The sequence below is a fragment of the Sycon ciliatum genome, chromosome 11 (genome assembly GCF_964019385.1).
Source record: "Sycon ciliatum chromosome 11, ocSycCili1.1, whole genome shotgun sequence".
NCBI classification, from domain to species: Eukaryota; Metazoa; Porifera; class Calcarea; order Leucosolenida; family Sycettidae; genus Sycon; species Sycon ciliatum.
In genome coordinates, this window is record NC_088653.1 from 28228635 (window position 1) to 28252039 (window position 23405).

Consider the following 23405-nt stretch of genomic DNA (forward strand, 5'->3'; position numbering starts at 1 on the left):
ACAAGAAAAGGACTGATTTATTTACAACCAGCATGCGCATTCCAATACAGATAAGAGAGAGAGAGAGAGAGAGAGAGAGAGAGAGAGGGGTGAAGTGAGTCGTGGTTGCTTGTAAGAGTGCTAAAAACACGAAGGTCCAGAGCCTAGTAGTAAAAGACTTGAGAGGAAACCAAGAAAGAAGTTTGTATGTATACATAATGGAAGCGGTCCTCACCAAGGAATCATAGCCATTGCTACTCCAAGTTTTTTTTTGCGAGACATCCGCCTCACACCTATCTGCATTTTTAAGCCCGGCTGCATTCGTGATCTTGGCAGCTACGCCCGCGATAGAAAACAATGGAGTAGCATCTGCCGAGCCATTTTGTCTAGTACTGCTCTTCCTAACCCTCAATTCATGTTTACTTTTTCCTACGTTCCCAGTATATTGGGGTCCTTTTGGATCCCGGGAACGTGTTTGACCTTAGTACAGTCTGGATCGGCTATATCGTACCCTTTTGATTTACGTGGTTTTATCACTATAACCGATGCAGCACTATATGCGACACTCGTTTTTTTCTTTTTTCCATCGACACATGAAAGGCAAGGAAATACTTCCAGCATCGCGTTTTGACAAATGAGCATGCTGCATAGTTGACAGTGCCCGCATTTCCATAAAAAATTCTGTTATACAAATGTACATGTAAGACAGAATTCACAGCCATCCAGCGAGAGGCCGATCGTGCTGATGAGCCATGGCGTATGGTCAAGAAACTCGGCTCTCTCCTTGGTGATGCAGAGGATGTCACCCGCAGAAAGCAGCTTGCGGCGATAGCGTTTAAGTCCCTCTGCCAGTTATGGAAGAGAAGAGACCAAGTGAGTCTGGAGGTGCGCGTCCGGCTGTATAACTGCTTCGTGTTACCTGTCTTGCTTTACAACTGCTCCACATGGGGCATCACTCGACAGACAATTGAAGCGCTGGAATCGTATCATCGGCGGCAACTTCGGCATATCTTGGGTATCAGGTGGCCCAACCGACTGTCGAACGATTTGGTTTACGAGCGCTGCAGTGCTGCTCCACTTGGCAACATTCTGGTGAATGCAAGATGGCGGTTGTTTGGCCACATCCTGCGATCAGATGAGCACACACCGGCAAGGGAGGCCATGAGTGGATTCTTTGGCTGCTCCGTGCCGGGATACCGTGGGCGGCCGCGGATCACGCTACCAGTCCTGCTGAATCAAGATGCGGAGCGAGTCGGCTGCCGTCTGAGGACTCCAGGGGACTTGCAGCTGATGGCTCAGCGAGCACTGGATCGCCGTGAATGGACATATCTGTGCAACGCAGTTACAGATGCGTACAAGGCAGAGTACTGGTGAAGGAAGTTGGCACTGCAATGGTTTGAGCTACATTCTTTGTTGTTGGTACTCTGATTATCCGTATTATCCGTATTCACATGGCCTTTGCCATTCATTCAGTATATTAATGTCGTCAATAATGATATTCTTGTTTGTATTAGTTTATGTGACACCATTTTCTATTTTTCTTTGCCTGCCTGCCTGCTGGTGGCCTTTTTTCGCATGGTTCGGTGCAAGCGAATTTGGGCGAGCCCATTGACGCGGGAGCACAAATAATAATAATAATAATAATACATGTACGATATCACTATAAAAATAAGCAACGTGAAGAAAGTAAAAAAATTGGTGACTTTGATATTATTGCTACACAAGAGAGAGATTGGAAGCTTTGTTACAACTCTGAGTTTCACGTATTAGTACGATCATCAGGCAACTGATTATTGCTACATGTATTTTAAAGTTATCACTATAGCCGATAATATATTTTAAATAATATAGTGTGTTATGCATGTTTTGATTCTTTGTTGCCATCGATATATCATTACATCCGATAATATTGGTTATAGTGATATTTTTACTGGATAAAATACGCTTTGCTTTTGCTTTTTCGTACCATCATCACTGTAGAAAGGAAAAGAACATATGGAAACGAGTTAAGAGTAACTCTCCACCACCGTAACTAGATACTATATACAGTCAGAACGTGCAACAACTAGACACAAAACTGACAGAGTACTGAGACATTCGACGTCCTGACACCTAGCTTCAACACATCTCCGTAGCGCTAACCGACAGCCTTCCAACTTCAAAAGTTCAAGGTTATAGAAATACCAAAGAGGGGAAGGCAACTGTATATAGTATCTAGTTACGGTGGTGGAGAGTTACTCGTTTCCATATGTCCTTTTCCTGTCTACTTTTATTATTGGCTCAATACCCGAGTTTCAAATATCACTGTCGTCGATATATTCTTATATCCGGTCACTCCATAGCTGGTACAGACTGTACAAGACGCTCCATTTTCTTTTCAATTTCGTTTTCCCACTCTCACACACACACATGCTCACAGTTAATTCTGCCGTCGTGATTCCCATTCGGGACGGATATGAGAATAATATTAGTAATAACTCCGAGTTTTTTAAATTTATTTATCAATCATCAGGCAGATGATTAGCATCGCATGTGGTTATTGGATTCTACAATACCAATCTCTCAGGCATTAAGACGTTCACATATAGAAAGATAAAGAAAGATATACCCACTTGGGCCACATTGCAACAGTGCGAAGGATGATGATGATGCAGAAAGTGGAGAAAAGGACAGGTGGTTAGTCTGCAAATGCAGTTTTGTTTTAAATCACAAGGCCGCATGTGTCCGACGATTATTCTTTCATCCACCTGTTTCAAATGATGCGGAGAGTGTACATTGATATCCTCTCCATATGAGAATATAGTAAAGAAAAGGACCAAGGAACTACAAGTTAAGCTGTAGTGTCTATTTATTAACCCCACCAAGTCTTGTTAGTAACTGGTGGTGTTAGTGGACATTATAGTGTAACTTGTAGTTCATTGTTCTTTTTCTTTTCTATACATTTATCCTTGCCTCACCATCTGAGTCTAACGAGAATAGCTCGTCTTTTGTGTATGTCCATGCAGATATGCAGGATGAGTGCAAATGGCCAAACAGCCGTACGCTGGTCTACAGACCTGATCAGAATCGATCCATTAGCGTGACATGCCAGTGCAGTGCGGTCCCCTTAGCAACATACACGCGCACTATTGATCGGATGTATGGTGCCTTGAAGGGCAGTACAACCACGAATATCACAGCCATCAACTCAACATTCATTCTGGATATTCTGCCGACAAGTGCTGGCACATATGGATGTAGCGCCTCCAACAATCCTCTTGCTGCACCAACTGATGTGTTTAATTCAACCTTTACTATCGATATCAAAGGTAGGTGTTAAGGAAGGTTGAGCAGACAGTCCTTAAATCATTTTATTGCTGCAGCTTGTGGTGAGGATTATAGTTCTTGTCAGCGCCAAGGATTATTCCAAGCCAATTTACACATGTCTGCCAGCTAACTCCCGATGCCAACTGGTTAGACATCTACTGTCTACTTTCCAGTGGCTAGAAATGTTCTGTTTATAATTACAGTGGAGATTGGATATAATGACCTTGCATATAACGACAAATCGAGTTTAGCGACAAAATTATGTTGCCCAGGTCGTTTAGCAAGTCCTTTCTGTAAATTATAGACCAGGTACAACGACCTCGAAAATAACGACAGATCGAGTTTACTGACACCTTTTTGGTGCCCGAAGACCTGAACACACTTGTACATCGAATATAACTACTTTCCTTTTGTATCAGGAGGAGTGGCATGCATGGGACATGTCTGTGTCGTATGCCCGGACCTCCGGGTCAGTTTGGTCACTCCACGCGTGCTGGTCATTGCACATCGTAGCCGCAGTGCAGTGGTGTAGTTGCTATGCATGACTTTGCTTGAACTATGCATGACTTGGCTTGAACTATGCATGACTTGGCTTGAACTATGCATGACTTGGCTTGAACTATGCATGACTTGGCTTGAACTATGCATGCAAGCCACATGCACAACACGTAATTAATCCAGTCATCTGAAATCCATTATGCATTACATTATGCACATGCATATCTGTGTAGCGTATAGCGTATCCCCGTACGTTAGCATATCCCCGTATGTTACTGTATTCCCGTACGTTAGCATATCCCCGTACTGTATTCCCCTACGTTAGCGTATCCCCGTACATTAGCGTACGGAGTCTGCCTTTGTATTAAAGCTGCTGCTCACGATTCTTTTGTTGCCAGTTAGTTAATTTAGTTGCCAGTCAGTTCATTAAGTAGCTAGTTAATTTCATTGCCAGTTATAATTACATTTCAATTGCCAGTTAAAGTGTGTTCACTGAGACCCTTGTGTATTCTTGCCTCCGAGAGACTGCGGCCCGCTACAAATTGGTGGCAGCGGTAAATTCATTTTGTTTCATTCTATACCTTACTTTGTTACTTTACACGTTCCTCAGACCCCCATGGCTCAACCTGCTGTAGCTCCGTGCGACGAATCAAGATGAGAATCATGTTTCTTGCCTTCCTGGGCTTGGCTCTGCTTATTAGCCTGCAGCACAGTCAGGGTGCTAGCGTGGATCACCCTTCTCTCCGCACGGCACTCACTGGAGACTCCGATGGCGATTCCAAGCGACCCGCTACCAACATGTATACTACCGGTGGCGATGGCGAAGCTGATGAGGACGACGACAGGCTGGCTGCTGACCAAGACAAGGAGGGTATTCCCCAAGACCTGCAGCGTTTGATTTTCGCCGGCACCCAGTTGGCAGACGGCCGAACCCTGAGTGACTACAACGTTCAGCAGGAGTCCACTATTCACTTGGTACTTCGTCTCCGTGGTGGGATGCAGATTTTCGTCAACACTCTTCCTGGCTAGACCATCACTCTTTACGTCACGCCAAGCGATGCTATCGACAATGTGAAGACCACGATTCAAGACGATGAGGGGGTAATCTGTCTGACGCCTAGCTAGTCGCTCTGAGTGACCGGCTCAATCAAGATGAAGATAAAACCTGGCTCGCCCTCCGCCGTAGCTCCAGCCGCCGCCGTGGTTGCTAACGCTGATTCCAGGTATGGCATTTTCTTTCCTGTCTTCCTTCAGTCTTCCTATTCTCCTCAGTCTTCCTTTATGCGAGTGTGTGAATCCAGTTTAGTTTGGTAGGCGTCCGATCATGGTGAGCCACGGTCTACCCAGCTAACCTGGGACAATGTGTGTGACAATGCCCCGTATAGTGAATAGTGATAATTATAATTATAGTATAGTGTATTCAGTTCGGTTTTTGAACTGCGATGTTCCTGGCAGGTTGTGCCAGTGTTGTGCAGCAAGAGTGCTGTGGTTTTCAGGTCCTATTTGGAGGACAGTTCTTTCCCCTTTTGACCCCGTGAGATCGTGTGAACCTGGTGTGCTTCTACTTTATGATTTGTTTATCAGTTCATTCTTCTGTCTATTCCAAACATTATCATTTCCGATATTATTTGCCATACTCCGGTTGACGCTCTCCCAGTAATTCGCGATCTACTATAATGTTCACGACTCCATACCTGTATTATATTATGCAAGTCATCCATTCTGCCTGTCTTATCGTCGCGTTTACTCCGACGCGACCATGCATGCCGCCAGTTTTTTTTCTAAATTGCAGCCAGTCGTTGATGTCCACCTATCGCCGAGTATTCGAATCACGAAGACGTGATTGTATTTGAGAGGGGAGGTGTAGCGTATGGCGTATCCCTGTACGTTAGCATATCCCGTATGTTACTGTATTCCCGTACGTTAGCATATCCCTGTACTGTATTCCCATACGTTAGCGTATTCCCGTACATTAGCGTACGGAGTCTGCCTTTGTATTAAAGCTGCTGCTCACGATTCTTTTGTTGCCAGTTAGTTAATTTAGTTGCCAGTCAGTTCATTAAGTAGCTAGTTAATTTCATTGCCAGTTATAGTTACAATTCAATTGCCAGTTAAAGTGTGTTCACTGAGACCCTTGTGTATTCTAGCCTCCGAGAGACTGCGGCCTGCTACATCTGCAATACATTTCTATCATTTTGATAAACATACTGCATAGTAAATGTGAAGATCGGGTTTAGTGACAGATCGATTATAGCGGCATTTTATCTTCTCCAGAAGGAGTGTCGTTATATCCAATCTCCACAATATGTAGGACTCAGTGAGCCGTCACGTCTCGATGACCGATCATGACCCACGTGACAAATCAAACAGTCACAAATCCCCAAAGAGCAGTCATAAAGTCACATACCAGTTTGTATCCCGACGACCGGTCACAAACAGCCGCGACTTTCTCTGTGAATGGTCACAGGATCCACGTCAAAATATTACGACTCAACTGTAGCCATTCCATTCACGTGATCAAGAAACATTTTACTTCATAGGTTTCAGAAGTTTGCAAGAAAGATTTCGATCAACTCTCGATCTCCGCGTGGTCTACTTATAGCTCGAATCTGGTGTGTGTGTGTGTGTGCTCCTCTCCAAAACGAAGGCTGTTTAAAAACCTTGCAGGCTTCATATAGAATAACTTTTGAGAGGACGCTCTGGCTAGTAGATCGTGCTATTCATCATCTTTGAAGAACAAACTTCGTCGTTCAGAAAAGGCAATTTCGGAATATTTTCTGTCAGGGTATTTGTTGTATGCTGATCTTGGTAAACTGGAGACTGATTTCAAATGATCCAGCACACAAGCAGCTCTCGCTTTGTGTTTTTGGAGAGGAAGGGTGACAAAATTACGGAGTCAGAAGTGGACGTCGTGGACGATGCAAGCAAAAGAATAATGAAGATGGAAATAACCGACGAGGAGACAACAGTCGTAAAATAGCAATGAAAAATATCAATTGTGCACTCATAACCATGTATAAACAATTAAAATGAAACAATTCCAGAACGTTTTCGTGTGACCATCATCAGTGGAACATCGTCACATAGTAAGAATCACTAAAACAACCAGTTATATAGCTAGAGTAATATGAAAAGAAGCGCAAGAATGCAGCACAGCTAGCGGTTATGCATAACGCGTGTAGTGTGAACCTTTGCAGTTTATCTGAGAATGGTAGCAGTAGATGAATGTCGGAACCAGTAGTGGCAGGTGAAAGTACGGGCGCAGCAGTGGACACGTCAAGGAGAAAGAAGCGATGGCATGAGGAGATGGAGATGGAGGATGATGATGGGGATGAACAGGATGGTCAGGAGGAAAGCAAGGGTGAGCAGGAACAGGAAGTGGAGGATGAGAGTGATACCGACGAGGAGGAGTTCGACATCGACAAGAGCAAGTCTGCCATCTACAAGCATTTGGTGTCCAGTCCGGATTGTCGTAAGTTGTTTGACGATTCCTGGTTTAGTGTTATTTGTCGCGACCATTTCTTTAAGCAGTTGCAGGTGTTGGAAGCTGTATATATTCGCACACGTGACCCTGTTCTATGCAAGCAAAAAGAAAATGTTGTAGCACTCACATTTTTTAAATAATACGCACTCACCAGTTTTTGTTCACACGCACTCGCAGCTGCCACATTCATCTACTGCTACCATTCTCAGATACACTTCAAAGGTTCACACTACACGCGTTATGCATAACCGCTAGCTGTGCTGCATTCTCACGCTTCCTTTCATATTACTCTAGCTATATAACTGGTTGTTTTAGTGATTCTTACTATGTGACGATGTACCACTGATGATGGTCACACGAAAACGTTCTGGAATTGTTTCATTTTAATTGTTTATACATGAAGATGGAAATGAAAAAAATAATGAAGATGGAAATGCAAATATGTTCGCCTCCAAGAAGGTACTGAGTACATCAAGCACTTTCCCGTGTGTGTAGCTCTGTCTTTATTGTGGGGAAACTCCACACAAAAAAACAAAGTCCAGCTTGAACTGCCTCTCAGTTGAAGTCGTTTAGGGAAGACATCCATTCAAGGCATCATCCATTCTCAAGAACCATCGTAAGGAAGTTTATCAAGTCATGTTAGTGATGAGAATGGTGATGTAGACCGGACTCGAAGTGTGAGTATCTTGTTTTTACTGAAGGAAACTGTATTTCAATATTGTGGCACAACATAATGCTTGCACAGTTTATTTCCACGAACACATCTTCATTCCGGTTGTTAAATATGGTGATAAAGACACACCTGGCAACATGGCGGTAAACACACGCCTGCCCACACATGCTCTCTAGGCTGCAAAGTTCTGGCACAGCTCTCCTTCTCACCACCACCATCAGTTCGCGCCTGGTGCCTAGTCGATGCATGGTTGGCAGTATCCGACATGGCAGGCTGGTACATCAAGTAGCGCATGGCACACTGAAGATAACACAGCAATGACATAGCTCGATTGCGATGTACGTTTCGTCTCCGCTGGGCTCATCAGGAATCTTCTTCTTGGAAGTCTTCATGGGGAGCTTGACTCGGGAGAGTGAAGTTGAAGGCACAACTGCAGCTGTACTCTCTGCTTTTTTTGCCTAGCCCATCAAAGTGGCAGATGGTGTTGTATTACCCTCGAATGCAAAGATAATGGGCCCCAACCAGCGAAAACAGCCCTTAGGGTAAAAAATTTCAAAATTCTTTTTTGTTTAGAAATTTGTTGAAACACATCTACTGAAGGACCTCAGCCAAGAAAAAGTTCAATATTCCGATTCTAGGTGGGTGCACCGGTGGGCAGCTTGAATACTTTTGAAATAGTGCAAAGCAGCTATAATGACAAAGAATAGCTGATGAGTGCGGAGAAATGATCGACATATTCGCAGCTGCATCCTGCGTGGAGTCGTTCCGCAATCTCGTCTTCCATTTCTTCCTCCGCAGCTGAAGACACGACGTTGCTGCCGTCACTAGCCCCAGACCCAGAATTTATCTCAGGGGACGACTCCTCATCTTCCGACCCTGACGAGTCATCGGCCACCTTGAGCCGCATTGCAGCAGGAGATGACGGCTGCGATTCCGCCTTGCTGTCGGAACCAAATAACTTCTCATCCTCACTCCGAACTTCAGCGGCTACTTCAGCATCCACTCCCCAACAGGCTCGAGCTAGCTGTACACAATGACTGCCGTTTGTGCACTGCGAACAGCTCTGGCATCCGCAGCCATCACAACAAGATCAAGGAACACTGGAGTCGCCACTCGACACCACTTCAACTTCTAAACAAATTACTTCAAGCAAGGAGTTCAAGAAGTCGTCGCGCTGTTCGCGCTGCGCGATCAAAAATCGTTGAACGTCACAAATCGACCTTTTTCTCGAAAAATTACGAAATCTCTAAGGGTCGTTTTCGCTGATTGCGGCTCAAATATTATTTCTTTTGCTCAGGGTCCTACGCTATTCTTTTTTTGCCTAGCTCATCATGCATGTTATTCGAACAGATAGAATCTTTTTCCAATAAAATTGTGCAGCTGATCAGTTCGTTGTGGTATGGCTGGGCATTGTAGCCGTCATGGTCGACTTAAAGCACTATTTACATACACAAGCTCGGGGAGCAAAAGTCTCTCTGTCCCATAAGCTGCTGCCACATACCAACTAAATAGTCCAATAAATTCTGCAATGACTTTTGCCTAGCTCCTATTCAAACTGATTGAAACTATTTTGCAATACAATGATGAAGCCAATCAATGGCATTTCCATCAGGTCTAATAACATGCATGATGAGCTAGGCAAAAAAGCATAGAGTAGGGCCTTGAGCTTTTAAGCTTTCTCGTTATAAGTAGTAGCAAGGCACTAGTGTGGAACTGCATGCTTGTAGCAATCAGTAGCTTCGATTGTTTATTCTTTGTGTAGCTCCGCCACATATGACGTTCAGTGACAATACTGTCAGGTTGGGGAATGATATCACTGTGGATTGCACAGTAAGAAGTTTTCCTCGGTCATCAGGATTAGCATGGACGTATGCTAACACCACCAGCGTTGTGAACAATGGCCAATTTAATGTGACTATCCTTGGCATGCCTATGCTTAATTCCACGACCGGTCTATATGAGCAAACCATTTCCTTGTCCATTACCAATGTTCAATTTTCACATCGCGCGAATTACCTCTGCGTTGCGGAAAATGGTGTTTCTCCAACTGATCCCGCTCTGGATTTCCGTGGCAACAGCGATGTTACAGCAACAGCTACATTTAGCCTTGACACACAAGGTGAGCCTTATATAGGATATATTATATCTCCCCTTCCTCTCTCTTTTTCTTTCTATACCTCTCTCTCTTTTTTTTCTCTCTCTCTCTCTCTCTTTCCATCCTTCAACTCCACCTCTATCCACCCATCATCTAATCATCCCTCCTTCCACCCATCCATCCATTCATCCATCCATCCATTTAGCCATCCATCTATCTGTCCCCGCGCTAATCCTTTGATAACTCTGATTTGTGTTGCATGCTCAGGTATTTCCCACGCTAGTTTCTTTCCTGACGTGCCAAGCCAGAATGTGTATCACGTACGTGAAGCAATGATCGTCAAATGCTCAGCCACTGGCTTTCCACAGCTCCAAATTAAGTGGTTCAGCACCGCTGCGAGCTTCAGCAATGCCACTCAGACACACAACGGAATGTCCACTACCACGTACAGTTTCAATGCCACGAGTGGCGAGGCGGTGGGTGTGTTGCAGATCGACAGCATCCAATACTCAGATGCTGGTCTCTACTGGTGCCAGCTAGATAATGGACTTTTCGACAAGTCCTCCAACTCTGTCAACATCACCGTCTTGGGTAAGGAAACCATGTAGTTGCTTCTTTATTTAAATGAACTCTGCCTATTCTAATTGTCCGCAAACTCCAACACAGCCGCTAAGTCTTACATATTTAAACTTCACTTCTCAACTCCAAAAAACGGTCTCTTCACTGCGATTCAAATCAAAATCAGAATCAAAATTACCATTACACCAAATTTTCGGGCTTGGCCCATCATCAGGGTACTGTAAATAAACAAAATTTCGGCACTGCAAAATGTCGGCACTTCACGATTTTTGACATTTCGGCGGCGATTTATTTTCGGCGTGGGGTAGATCAGCATAGAGGGCAGGGTATAGTGCGACAGATGCTGTGAAAAATTTCATCGGCGTTTTAGTTTAGGCGTTTTGGGCCGGTGCCTAATATAGCCGAAATTAAATAGCTGCCGAAAATTTGTATATTTACAGTAATGAATGACAAACAAAATATCCATTGCATAGATGTCTTATTGAACTACATGTATGAAGACAACAACTAGTTTGTCTCTATTTCTTAGTTATTGAACTCTGCCTACGTCTACCACTACTTCCTCAGCGTCATTGAAATTTATTTTGTCCACTCGAAGGGCAAAGAAATCAGCTAGAAATTGAGGCAGAGCATTGTCGACGAACCAAGCTTTAGTTTGCGGCCTCCTGCTTCGCTGCACTTGCACCTAAGGTTGACGTCTTCATCAGAGTTTGAGGCAGACACTCCAGCACTCAAAAATACCCTGCACAAGACGCACGTTCATATTCAGGTCAAGAAACTTCATTTTCAATCGATCAGATGCCTCCAGGTGGCAGGCGATGATGGCAAACTAACATTTTCAAGTACACTGTAACGACCTTCCAGCAGGACAGGGTAAGCAGTTCCGCACCTTCTTTCCTTGGCAAGCGTTTCGCTGATTTTGATGGTGTTTTCAGATCTGCCATCTAGCACATTTTAGGAAGTCGAGAGCAATCTACTCTTACCATCGTCAAATCAAATTCAGAAGAGATACCGGAATATTTTACCCCCGCTTGCAGTCTTGATAAATGCCCACCCGAACGATGTGGGCCGGCACGAACTCCCGAAAAAGATACAGGTACGTGGTCTAGGGCGAAATAGTGTGGAGTGCGATGAATATTTTGGTGCGGAAGAAAGCTCCGAGACCACGACGGCTTCAGGAACAAGTAAACATTGCATAGGGCGGATCACACCAATGTTCGAAAACTGAGAACAGCAAGTTCGACACTCTGACTAAGATGAGAAAGTCACAAACATTTCGATGTGCGAAGCGACAATTTTAATAATGACACGGAGGAAGTAAAAAGAACAGAGTTGCTTTGCAAGAAACACAATTTCTTAAAGGATTCTAGAAACCGAAATGAAGCTATGAGAAACCATTTTCGAAAGGAACCTTCGAAAAACCTTCTTTGTGAGGAAGCTCTTATAGGCTTTCTTCATAAGGGAGCTCTGAAAAACATTCCAAAGCTCTATAATACATTCTTAGCATGGAGTCTCTCCCTATTGGGCCTTATTTCCACTGCAGTCGGGGGTCTAGCCAAAGCACCTTAAGCCGCGGAAAAACATGAACAGTTTGCACCGCTTTTGCGGAGGCGAAAAGCGTGGCTACCGCAGCCGCTTTCGCGGAACATACGATGCAGCTTGTGAATAAATCCATGGAATGGAAGTACAGTTGAACATCGATTATCCGCACATCGACTATCCGACCATTCGATTATCCGTAACAGTTTTTTGGGCGCACGTGCCGTAGAGTACGCACTGTGCATGTAGTGAGCCATTCAAAAAATACGAAAATTTTGAAAAGTAAAAAGTAAAAAGGTCGTGCGGCTAGTAATAACCACTGAAAGTGTGTGAGTGACAGTTTTTTCTTATCCGGAACATTTGCCTTATCTGAACACCGCCTGACAGTTGTCTGCCCAGAGGTGGTCGGATAATCGATGTTCAACTGTACATGTACATGTACACGTTCATAATAGTTGGTCGGTTGCTTTCTGGTGTTGGTGAAAGGAAAAGCGAAAATTGTGGCTCAAAATGAAGGTAAAATCACAAAAAAATGTTGCGTCCAATGATCCGCGACCGCGTTCACGTTTTGTACTGTCTAGAACCCTGACAGTGAAGGGATTTCCATGTCACTGATTTGGGTGGGTTATGTGTGCCCTACGGTAAGTGCTTGCAGCTGAAGATGATGTACACGAGTGCAGGATTCCGTGCATTCCGTCCTTTCCGAAGGCTGGATCATTACAGCGTTGCTTTTCGATTTTTTTGCAAAGCGCTGCTCTTCTTCTTGAGGCTACTGTAAAAATCCGTTAATAAGCCCCGGTCGTATACTTTGCAGAGCGTCAAAAACCGGGCGTATATTTGGGCGTGGGCTTATTTTAGGGCATGGGCGTTATTTCGGACGCAATCTGCAGAAGATCAATCTATCAGCACCCCACTAGTTTCAGTGAACCACCATTCACACTGAGCGCGGTACAGGTACATCAAACCACAGCTGGAAATTTGGTCGTAACCAATAATGTAGCGATAAATTACAGATTTGATAGGTAAACCACTTGCTATGGTAAGTACAAGCTACATTCCAACGGAACATCGCTGTCCTCGCGCGCCGTGACAGTGTTGAGCTCTGCACTGTGCTGCGTGCAGTTGGATGGGACGCACTCGATCTACAACTGTTCCACAGTTTGTAGCCGAACGCCCGCTCGCGCGCTGGGCATTTTGAGTCCACTTTACGCCCTGTGCTTATTTCTGGCATGGGCGCTAAACCAGACTTGAAGTGTACACTGCCTAAAACTGGGCTTTTTATTGGACATGGGCGTTATGTAGGGTGGTCTTATTTACGGAATTTTATGGTATCAATTCTGTTGCCCAGCTCTTTCTGTGCGAAAAGTTGAAAAATCTTTCAATTCCGACCTCACTAGCTTAGGAATTGAGGTCCACGAGCGCCTTCTGCTCCTCTGCTTGCTTCTGCTCTGTACATACTTTGAATGGCACAATAGCTGATTCTTTGGGGAAAGTCTTCATAGCGAAACACACTAATCATTTTAAAGAGAGCCGATGTTAATGGCGGAACAAGGCAAATCAGTGAGAAGGAGAATGTACACAACAGGATGCTCATTTGAGTGCAGACAGCGGGCAGCGCTAACACAGTCGCTGTATTGTTTGTGTTGAACTGCCTTCACCAACCCAGCCTGATACTCTTTGCCTTGTTTTTGTTCTGCTCAGGGTCCCCAAACAACACATTCATCAGTCCGCTGTTGACACTAAAAGAGTTCTCCAAAGGCATTGTCAGCTGTGAGTTTACTGCCCGTCCCGCACCCTCTCTCACTTGGTATGACCGGTCTGGAGTGAAAATTTCAAACTCTCCCAACGCTACAGTTACTGTCAACCGGACTGTGCTGAATCCGGAAGGTGACTTCACTGTTCGCTCAGTGCTTTCTCTGACCAATGTACGCCGTGATGATAATACCCAGTACCTGTGTGTAGCAAGCAATGGACTGGCCAATACGACTCGCCAGTTGAATTCCGACCGCTCTAGCGGGGTGAATTCTTCCTACTCAGCCACGGCGACAGCTACCCTGGACATCTTATGTACGTATTCATTGGATATTTTGTCCTTTTTCTTTATCGTAATGATAAGGATAGACTGGGATGGAGAGCCACAAATTAATTTATATTAAAGAAAAGAACCAAGGAACTACAAGTTACGCTTTAATATCCAATAACACGAGCAGTTACGTGACAATCAGCTCATGAGATAACATTGCACAAAACTGACCAACAGTACGAAATTCTACAACTCGAATAGGAACAAGAATAAGAAAAAAGTAAAAAGTATGCACAAACAAACAGACACAAACATGCAAACACCAGTAAACATGCATCCATACAAACACACAAACACACAAGCACACAAACACATAATGCAATTGGCTAGGGTCAGGGATCCTTAAAAGAATTTCGTTGCCATCGTCAGGATGATTTTACTGGCAAAGCAACAGTGAGAATAATGAAAGCCTAGAACAAAAAATTAGAAAAGAAAAGGACATATGGATAAGAGTTTTAAAAGAGTAACTCTCCATCACTGTAACCAGATACTATATACAGTCAGAAAGTGCAACAACTAGGCACACAACTGACAAAGTACTGAGACATTCGACGTCCTGACAACTAGCTTCAACACCTCCCCGTAGCGCTAACCGACAGCCTTCAATCTCGGAATGTTCAAGGTCATGGAAAGACCAAAGAGGGGAAGGTGAGCGCAACGTTGCACTTTCTGACTGTATATAGCATCTAGGTACTGTGATGGAGAGTTACTCTTAACTCGTATCCATATGTTCTTTAAACTTCTATTCCTTTCTACATATATTATTGGCTCAACATCCGAGTTTCAAAGATCAAAAATGCATAATCCAAAACAGTTGCAATCGAAAACTAGAAGATGAGAAAACAATGAAGGAGGTGCATGAAACGTAACTGGGAACTTTTGTCTAAAGTTACCACCAGCTTCAGCAATGAATGAAACTAATTGTGCACTCATAACCATGTATGCATGAACAATTATTATTATAAAATGAAAAAATCCTAAATGTCTTCTCGCGACTATCATCAGTGGAACATTGTCATATGGTAAGAATTACTGAAACAACCAGTTAAAATTATAGCAGCTCGCGGTTACACAAAGAGTCAATTATACCAGCAGTGTGAGTTTATGCATTGAATGTGAAAATGGTAGCGGTAGATGAATGTGGCAGCTGTGTGTCAACCATCCAAGTAACTAGAACGAGGAGGTACACTATTCAACACATGCTCAAGACCACAGGATATTCAGCCAGAACCAATACACATAGCAGGGGCGTCACAGGGCGGGTGGGAGGGGGTCCGGCATGTCCCCCGGGAGAAAAAAATTCGGATTTTCGGCCAACAGGGCATGTTTTAGCACTCTACAGGTAGTGCAGCTGCAAAGGAGGGTCTCCCTAGGCCCTACAAGCAGGACAACTGCGCGCACTCCAGCTCCAAAAATACTTCTCATGGATATTTTTGGTATTTTCTGTGCACCTCAAAATGAAGGGTATTACAAGGCGGGTTCAACCGTGCAAACATATATACACACTGTACCACCATCGACATCAGATACCATCAATGCCGCAGAATATATGCACATAGGACTAAACTGGCTAGCTACGACTACAGCTTGATTGTACCGGGCACGTGAATCTACGTTGTATCGAGAGTGTACACGTCGGGGACTGCGCCCTAGGGTGCGTTATGCCGAGGTTTACGTTATGTAGGACTAAACTGGCCTAAACTGCCTAGCTACAGCTACCGCTTGATCATACCGAGCACGTGAATTTGTGTTGTATCGAGAGTGTGCACGTCGGAGACCGCCGTAGCGTGTGTTATGTCGAGGTTTATGTTATGTTGGATTATGTTGTGTAGAACAAATTTTGTATGGAAGTGATGCTGTTTCGGCGCGGGATTTGATTTTTTTATGTACTAACGAGGTTTATGTGCAAGTGAGAGTTGTTATATCGAGAGCAGACCTGTACAAGCATGCTGCATGCTGTGCGTTCTAGCGCCAGCCGCTATTCAAAAATGTACCGGTATATCATGTCCTGCGAAAGTGCCCCGCATCCGCTACATACACTATGTACACGGCTGACCCGGACACTCGCGAAGTAATGTTAGTTGTTTTTTTAGAGAGAGAAGATCCTTTTTTTGTTCGGTGGGACTGAAAGATCTGCCAGTGGACCGGAGAGGTACAACACTGGAAGCAGAAGAAAGAGCTTGCGGAATCTTCTCTGTCTTCGTGACAAAAGGACTTTAGTTTGTGAGGGACTTTCATCTTGTCGTTGCGGACGCAATTCTTGTTGCTGCATAAAGCTCGGAGAACGAAACGATCGTAAGTCGTTTGGTGAAGCAGGTCGTGTCGGTGAACAGCTGCAGAATGTTCTGCCGCCGTAGAGCAGCATTCCAAACACTTTTCAACTTCGAAGAATGAAGCGCTTCCCTATTCGTTGACAAGCGCAGCGTTCGCGGTTGTAATGCATTTTTGCATCAGCTTGCAGTAGGTCGTCAGGAGCCAGAGGTACTAGGTAGGTGTCGTTGTGGAAAGAATAAATATTATAGCTATGTTGACTGACATGTAGCTGACAAGTGACATACCTGTTGTGTCTCCTGACCGTGCTGATCATCCGACGCCATTGTAATATGGTAGATCTTGAAATTTTTCACTTCTGGACGCAGTGATCGCCGCCAGCGCTGTTTCCGTCAAGTTTGCAGTGAATGCGTTCGTGAGGAATCCATCGTCTGGTTTTCTCTACCGTAACTCCAACCGCCTATCGCAATGGATAGCCGCCTGGAGTATTGGGCAATAGCTAGCTGCTTGGCATCAAGTCTGAACCAAGTTTGCTCCTTGCAATGAAAGCTGTGATGAATTGGGTGGACCATCCTGGACGAAAAGTGGTACGCCCACAGTCGTAGTGGTCGTACCGTCTGTGATGCCCCTGCTTAGTCAACACTTGGAGTGATAATGAAACCGACCTGATTGCTTATGTAATATTTCTGATTGAAGACACATGATTATAATGGCACTTCGGAAGATAACTGTGCCATGCAGGATTGCCGTTAAGGAGGTTGACAATGCCAAGAACTCAGCAAGTGAAGAAACTATGCTGATACATGTAGTATAAATAAACGGTGAAGAAGAGGTTGGTGCGACTTCGGCAATACTTGGGGAATTGTATGTTCCTCCCTGCGTGGGAGCTAGCGCTTTTCCTGCCGACTTTGAATTCTCGCTTGACTGACTCACGACTGCCATCCAGAGCAGACGAGAAGTCTGTCGAACCGTCCACTCGGCACACCTGCAAGAAAGCACCACTCCCTGCTCAATACACAGTGTATCGAGGAATTCACCACTCATCAGTTGAGCTTGAGTAGGCTGAAGAAGATTGTGCCTGAAGAGCACCACTTACTGTATATAGCGCTCTCCAGGCACAAACATCACCAGGGAACAAACTTACAGATAAAGTAAGCTACTTCACGTACTTCAAGTAGCCATTATTACCCTTTTAAAGTGCCGTTGATCCACCCCCTCTCTAATTCCCGCCCCTTTCAATTTTCTACCTGAGAAGCGATTCCGGCGTATACAACAAAGTACGATGTTGAACCGACGATTGCACTGCTGTACACAATACGTGCCAATCCAGGATGAAAATGTGGACAATCCAGCACATCGAGTCTGATCCTCCACGTTGCTGTCCATCGTACTGCATTTCACAGCCTTGATCTAATGCCTGCCCCCCCCCTGCCGAAAAACCAGCTGGGATGCGACATGGCGGGGGGGCGGGGGGGGGGGGGCGGGGGGGGCGGGGGGGGGGGGCGGGGGGGGGGGGGGGGGGGGGGGGGGGCGGATCCAAGGTACTTCACGGTAGATACACGGTCAGAAAGTGCAACAACTAGGCGCAAAACTGACTAAGTACTGAGACTACAATTTGAAGGTGCAAAGCAGCACACCACCCAACTGGGGTGGCTCAGAAATAACCAAGGGCAAGTGCAGACAAGGAAGCTTTGCAAAAACTAATTGTACAAAAACAGAACGCCAAATTCTTACAGTACTCCTCGAGCATGATATTGTGACCGACTAGTTGAGTACAAAACAAGTAGTTTCGCACCATGTACATTTCACCGTATGGTTCGTGACGGTTTTTCAGATGTGCAATTGGAAATTTGGATTTTGAGCCAATATACATGTAGAAAGGAAAGGGACATATGGAAACGAGTTGAGAGTAACTGTCCACCGCTGAAAAAAGAAAGGTTTACAGCCAGAAAGTGCAACGGCTAGGCACAAATCTGCCAGAGAACTGAGACATTTGATAGCATGACATCTAGCTCCAACTTTATCTTCTTGTCCCGTGCAAACTCTCTTGCCCTCTCCACCTGAATGTTAGCCGATTTGTGTGTTTGCTAGTAACACATATTTCTTTGCTTCATTCTCTCCATTGGCAGTTGGTCCTGTTATCACTAAGGGATTGTACGAATGGTATAATGTGGACCTAGGCGGGAACATCACCTTATCCTGCACAGCCACTGGCAACCCTTTGCCAGCGGTTTACTGGACCAGATCTGCATTTTACAATTTAACCAGTCACTTTCGGGTTAGGAATGGAAAGTCCCGAGAGAGCTTGGCACACATTAGTGTCCCAGGACAGGAGTTGAATGGATCAATCGGTTGTACGGTACAAAGCAACCTTAATCAAGGAGTTACTTTAACCACGACAATCTACTCGAAAGGTAAATATTGGGTCATTGGTGGCAGGGTACCTATGTTCGCTCTCTCTTTCTCCTCTATCCCTCACTGCCTTCTCTCTCTCTCTCTATATCTATCTATCTATCCCTCACTGCCTTCTCTCTATCTATCTATCTATCTACACATAAAAGGCACAATGGAGTTTTACAGAGTTGTCGCAACTCGGAGTTCCTTGCTCAATGCAATCACCAGGCGACTATTACATGCTCAGTGGGACTTAGCCAATATAAAGCATAGCCTAGCGATAGCTGGTTGGTGTTTGATTCAGCACAGAAAATGTTGCCATGATGGCCGTGTGGATGGTTGCTTAGGTGAGGGAGCTATTACAGTACCGGGGTATTAGCGCAGAAAGTGTAGATTGCTATTGAATATAGAAATGGAAGGTGTGAATTTGTAGACAGCAGCCAGGGTGTGACAGTAATCCCTCAGAACTGTTAAAGTGTTATTGGTGATGCGAAGGGCTCTAGGCTCACACAATCTGAAGCGAGCACATACGCGGTCCTTCCCATGACCAATCTCAACGGGTGGACTGGCTTATTTGCCACCATTCGTTTCGTCGGCCAGGTGACAAAGCAAAACACAAGTGTAATGCAGAGCGAAGTCTCCCCATCCAGGATCAGCGTGGTGCTTGGCAGTGTGGTACATGCAGGAGGTGGTTACACTCTCGTGGTGGCTTGCGTGTACATCATTGTTTGACCCTGGAACCATGGGAAGCATCCGCGCCGGTATCACCTATTCCGCTCAATGTCCCAGCTTCTCTCTTGTGTGTGACATGTAATCGGCAATTCAAGTCAGTGGCTGGTTTCAGACGTCACAAGTGCGACCGTGGACATCGAGCAAAGGCGTCCGATAGAGCGTCATATTGTGTTCTCTGTTCTCGCTGCAACCGTCAGTTCCGTCGACAGAGTGACCTGAGTCGTCATCTCCGTTTCTGCTCATGACAATGGCTCCTTTCGGAGTCGTGTGGCCCTTGTGGCAACCAAGCTACAGTAGTAGTAGTAGTAGTAGTAGTAGTAGTAGTAGTAGTAGTAGTAGTAGTAGTAGTAGTAGTAGTAGTAGTAGTAGTAGTAGTAGTAGTAGTAGTAGCAGTAGCAGTAGCAGTAGCAGTAGCAGTAGCATTAACAGTAGCAGTAGCAGTAGCAGCAGCAGCAGCAGCAGCAGCAGCAGCAGCAGCAGCAGCAGCAGCAGTTGTTGTAGTAGTAGTAGTACTCGTGCGCAGCATAATTTCTCGTTGGCGATACTGTCTAAGGGCGGTCAGCTGTGAGGCTACACTGCTTGCGAAGCTGGATCAGGCCATTCGGGAAAAATTGTTGCCCGCAGTCTCCGACATGATTTTGCAAGATGATGACCCGCTGCGATGTTTAATTTCACTGCCTTGTCGAATGGGTGGGTTAGGTATCCCCAAGATCTCAGATTCTTGCGGGGTCGCGCACATAGAGTGCAAGCACACGGTGAATCCCATCGTCGAATTGTGTGTGCCTCAATTACAGGAACAGCCTGCAGCATCATCTAGGTCTCAAAGCCTAGATTGGTCTCAAAGCCTTCATGTTGCATCGCCTCCTGCCGAATCGTCGGCGGCTTCTCCCAACACGCAATCATACGGTGTTGGAGAGGATGCAGGTGAGGAGGACGGTGATGATTGGCCGCCGCCACGACCTCCTGTGACAGCGCCATCTCACGGAGCTCGCAGCCTCATCAGCAATGCAGTCACGGTGTGTCGCAGGCGCCTGCAGAATACCCGCAACAACAGAGTTCGTCAAGAACAACAGGTTCTCAACAACATCAAGGACAGTTTGTCTGAAAGCCAACGGTTCCTGGTAAACATTTGCAGTGGTGCCAGCAAAGGAGTCTCATCCTGGCTCACGTCATCGCCAGGAGTTGCCAATGGTACGGTATTGAATCGCTCGGATTTCAGAGACGCTATCGCCATTCGTTACGGCTTGCAGCTGGATGGCCTATCCCCAAATTGTGTGTGCGGCAAGGCAATGACGGTGGACCATGCGATGACCTGCCCTTGCGGAGGGTATCCATCCGCCAGACACAATGAGTTCCGGGATCTCCTAGCAGATGTAATGCGTGGAGTTGTTCAAGACGTGGAGGTCGAGCCGAAGCTCCTTCCATATCAGGAGGAGCAGCTCCAGGGGGTGACGGCGAATCGCTCCGTTGAGGCTCGTGTTGATATACGGGCTCGTGGTTTTTGGACGCGGCAGCAGGAGGCCTTCTTCGACATCCGGGCGACGTACCCTAGGGCCAGCCTGCTGTCGTGTTCCAAAGTCACGAGTCAATTGGAGCGTAACGAAGGAGAGAAGAGGCGGCAGTATGGCGAGAGGATCAATACAGTTGATAGAGGGAGTTTCACTCCGCTGGTGTTCGCGACCAATGGCATGGCTGGGAAGGAATGCACCATATTTTTGAAATATCTGGTTATGTCGTGTACTGTCGCGTGTTTAAATGTCTTGCTCAGTTTGCAAAAGATCTCCAGTTACTTTTTTTTTAGTTTTAGTTTTTTAGTTTAGTTTTGTTTTTCTATTACGAATGCCCTCTTCAGTGTAATCCCTGTTTCGTGCCTTGGAGTTACAATTGTGTTCTTTTCTTGTTTTCTCGCTAGCTTCTCTGATTATTGATTTTGAATTGCCTTCGTCATTGTTTTGCTTTGAATCTATTTTTCGTTTTTGTTCCTTTTCCATATTTATAACTTCGGGTTTTTCAAATACAGATTTTTAGTAGTAGTAGTAGTAGTAGTAGTGTTGAGTTCGAAACAGGACGACTGACGACACATTATCCAGACATTACAACGGGAACAGGTAGGTTGGGGGAACGACATTTATTATAGACGACGAGACAAGAGACCAAGACGAACGAAACGACTACATTGAAGAGTGAGAAAAGAGAGAGAGAGAGAGAGAGATCAAGTCTGAACGGCAAGATAAAGGGCCTGGGTAGCTATGGCAAATATGGGCGCGCAAGTAGCTACCCAGGCCAACGGGACAAAAGGAGACAAAAGGTGAGTATGTAAGCGCATGCAGGCCAGCTAGAAAAGGTACGGGAGGAGGAACCTAACATACCACCCCTCCATGAAAAAAATCCCGCGTCCTCGCGGAGAGAAAAAAAGAGAAAAAGATTTAAAAAATGAACTGCAGGAGAAAACACACACACACACACACATACTGCACGCGCGCATGGATCTCACGAAAGTGTGTACTAAAAATACACTCGTACAGATCATTCCTGTACTACTTATTGTGTGTAATAACTATTGGAGTTTGATGAGGAACGTGAATTACTAGTATTTTGCACGGCAAATACAGCCTACTTACACTTTTGCTAAACATCAAAAAATTAGAGCATGGCTCACCATGATCGGACCCCTAACTTGGTTATGTTTTACGAACACACGCGCGCGCAGATACTACAAAAGAAATTTACGAAAATAAATTTGACGAAGAAGCATACAAAAAAAAGAAAGAGAAAGGTAGCTGACCTGCATGGCTTGAACCAGAATAGACGAGGTAAGGTTGGCGTAGGAGAGACGAGGTTGATAGAGACGAGACGAGGTTGGCGTAGGAGAGACGAGACTGACATGGACGAGACGAGGTTGACATAGACGAGACGAATGGTGGTTGAGGACGGCTGGGCATGGGATGATCTCAGGGTCGTGGGTCGATCAATAGTCGGGCGCCAATGTTGAGTTCGAAACAGGACGACTGACGACACATTATCCAGACATTACAACGGGAACAGGTAGGTTGGGGGAACGACATTTATTATAGACGACGAGACAAGAGACCAAGACGAACGAAACGACTACATTGAAAATTGAGAAAAGAGAGAGAGAGAGAGAGAGAGAGAGAGAGAGAGATCAAGTCTGAACGGCAAGATAAAGGGCCTGGGTAGCTATGGCAAATATGGGCGCGCAAGTAGATACCCAGCCCAACGGAACAAAAGGAGACAAAAGGTGAGTACGTAAGTGCATGCAGGCCAGCTAGAAAAGGTACGGGAGGAGGGACCTAAAAGTAGTAGTAGTAGTAGTAGTAGTAGTAGTAGTAGTAGTAGTAGTAGTAGTAGTAGTAGTAGTAGTAGTAGTAGTAGTAGTAGTAGTAGTAGTAGTAGTAGTAGTAGTAGTAGTAGTAGTAGTAGTAGTAGTAGTAGTAGTAGTAGTAGTAGTAGTAGTAGTAGTAGTAGTAGTAGTAGTAGTAGTAGTAGTAGTAGTAGTAGTAGTAGTAGTAGTAGTAGTAGTAGTAGTAGTAGTAGTAGTAGTAGTAGTAGTAGTAGTAGTAGTAGTAGTAGTAGTAGTAGTAGTAGTAGTAGTAGTAGTAGTAGTAGTAGTAGTAGTAGTAGTAGTAGTAGTAGTAGTAGTAGTAGTAGTAGTAGTAGTAGTAGTAGTAGTAGTAGTAGTAGTAGTAGTAGTAGTAGTAGTAGTAGTAGTAGTAGTAGTAGTAGTAGTAGTAGTAGTAGTAGTAGTAGTAGT

The 23405-nt window shown here is 45.1% G+C and overlaps 1 protein-coding gene across 2 annotated transcripts in view; it reads left to right on the top strand.

Annotated features, from left to right (window-relative positions):
• The window catches only part of LOC135827325 (uncharacterized), a 347133-nt gene that overhangs the window by 222117 nt on the left and 101611 nt on the right, over positions 1-23405 (top strand). For both annotated transcript variants that reach the window (XM_065339846.1, XM_065339847.1), the window contains exons 24-28: positions 2985-3287; positions 9703-10059; positions 10303-10626; positions 13855-14220; positions 18637-18921. In XM_065339846.1, coding sequence (XP_065195918.1) covers positions 2985-3287; positions 9703-10059; positions 10303-10626; positions 13855-14220; positions 18637-18921 — 1635 coding nt within the window. The remainder of the gene's footprint in view (positions 1-2984; positions 3288-9702; positions 10060-10302; positions 10627-13854; positions 14221-18636; positions 18922-23405) is intronic.